This window comes from Cystoisospora suis, assembly GCF_002600585.1.
Source record: "Cystoisospora suis strain Wien I chromosome Unknown contig_5851, whole genome shotgun sequence".
NCBI classification, from domain to species: domain Eukaryota; phylum Apicomplexa; class Conoidasida; order Eucoccidiorida; family Sarcocystidae; genus Cystoisospora; species Cystoisospora suis.
This window is the reverse complement of record NW_027158640.1, coordinates 1-919: the sequence shown is the minus strand read 5'-3', so window position 1 is coordinate 919 and position 919 is coordinate 1. Positions and strand designations below refer to the sequence as shown.

At 58.2% G+C, this 919-nt stretch overlaps 1 protein-coding gene across 1 annotated transcript; it reads right to left on the bottom strand.

Annotated features, from left to right (window-relative positions):
• Positions 1 to 45: 45 nt before the first annotated feature.
• Positions 46 to 905, bottom strand: CSUI_009649 (uncharacterized protein; the record flags this gene model as incomplete). Its single annotated transcript, XM_068069761.1, has 1 exon — positions 46 to 905. A coding segment is annotated over one exon (858 nt), but the record flags the coding sequence as incomplete, so codon positions are not given.
• Between the last annotated feature and the right edge of the window lie 14 nt (positions 906 to 919).

Sequence of the window (919 nt, the reverse complement as noted above, 5' to 3'; positions counted from 1 at the left end):
GACCCGTTAAGTGAACTGTCTGTCGGAAGCTTGCTCGGCATCACATCCCGGTGAGAGTTCTTCCCGCTCTCGCCCGTGCCATAAGGAAGGACAGTGACTGGCTGCCACACTCCGGCAGCACAGTGTGGTGACGTCGCGGAGGAACTCTGAGTCGATGGCGGACGCTCAGCTGCAGACAAGGCTTTAGCTGGACATTTTGATGTAATGCGGATTCCCGGGAGCGGCACCGGTGAAGAGAAGAAAAAGGCACTGTTGCACCCTCTACGAGGTGAACTCTCAGAGCCAGGCTGTTGCCGTCGGCTTCCTCCTCCGCCAGCGGGCTCTGGGGCTGGTTTCCACACTGGGGCCGATGGTCTTACAACTTCTTGATGATCGCGGGGCTGTGGCAATTGGTGGCCTGGAGGTGAACTGCAGCTCTGGGAGACTCTCTTCTCCGGCTTCAGATTGACCTCGGCAGTCTTCGCCGCACCGTTGATGGAACAAGAGGCACGCATCTTCCGTCTTCTTCCAGCTCCCTCATTGTCGGCCCTGTCCTGTTGCCTGGCCGGCCGGACTCGCTTCAACCGTCGAGCACTCGCGGGAGTTCTCGCAGGAGACATACCCTTAGTCGAAGTGGGTGCGTGCCTCAGTCCCATCTGGCTCTGCTTCCCCCCCTGGCTGTCAGACGTTGCTGCGAAAGAACTCCAACCTTTCTGCCACTTCGTGCAGTCCGGGTGGCATCCATGAAGGGATCGGGATTCCACATCTCGGAAATACTCACACGGCGTCTCAGCAGTGACGGTTGCGTTCGAAGTGCCGAAACTTGGCGTGAAGATTGTGCAGCCTGGCTCTTCTCGTTGCTTCAGCTGCCTCCAGTATAGGACCTCATGTAGCGCCTGAAGTACAGGTAGTGATTTCAGCAGTGAAGACGAGGGAGGCA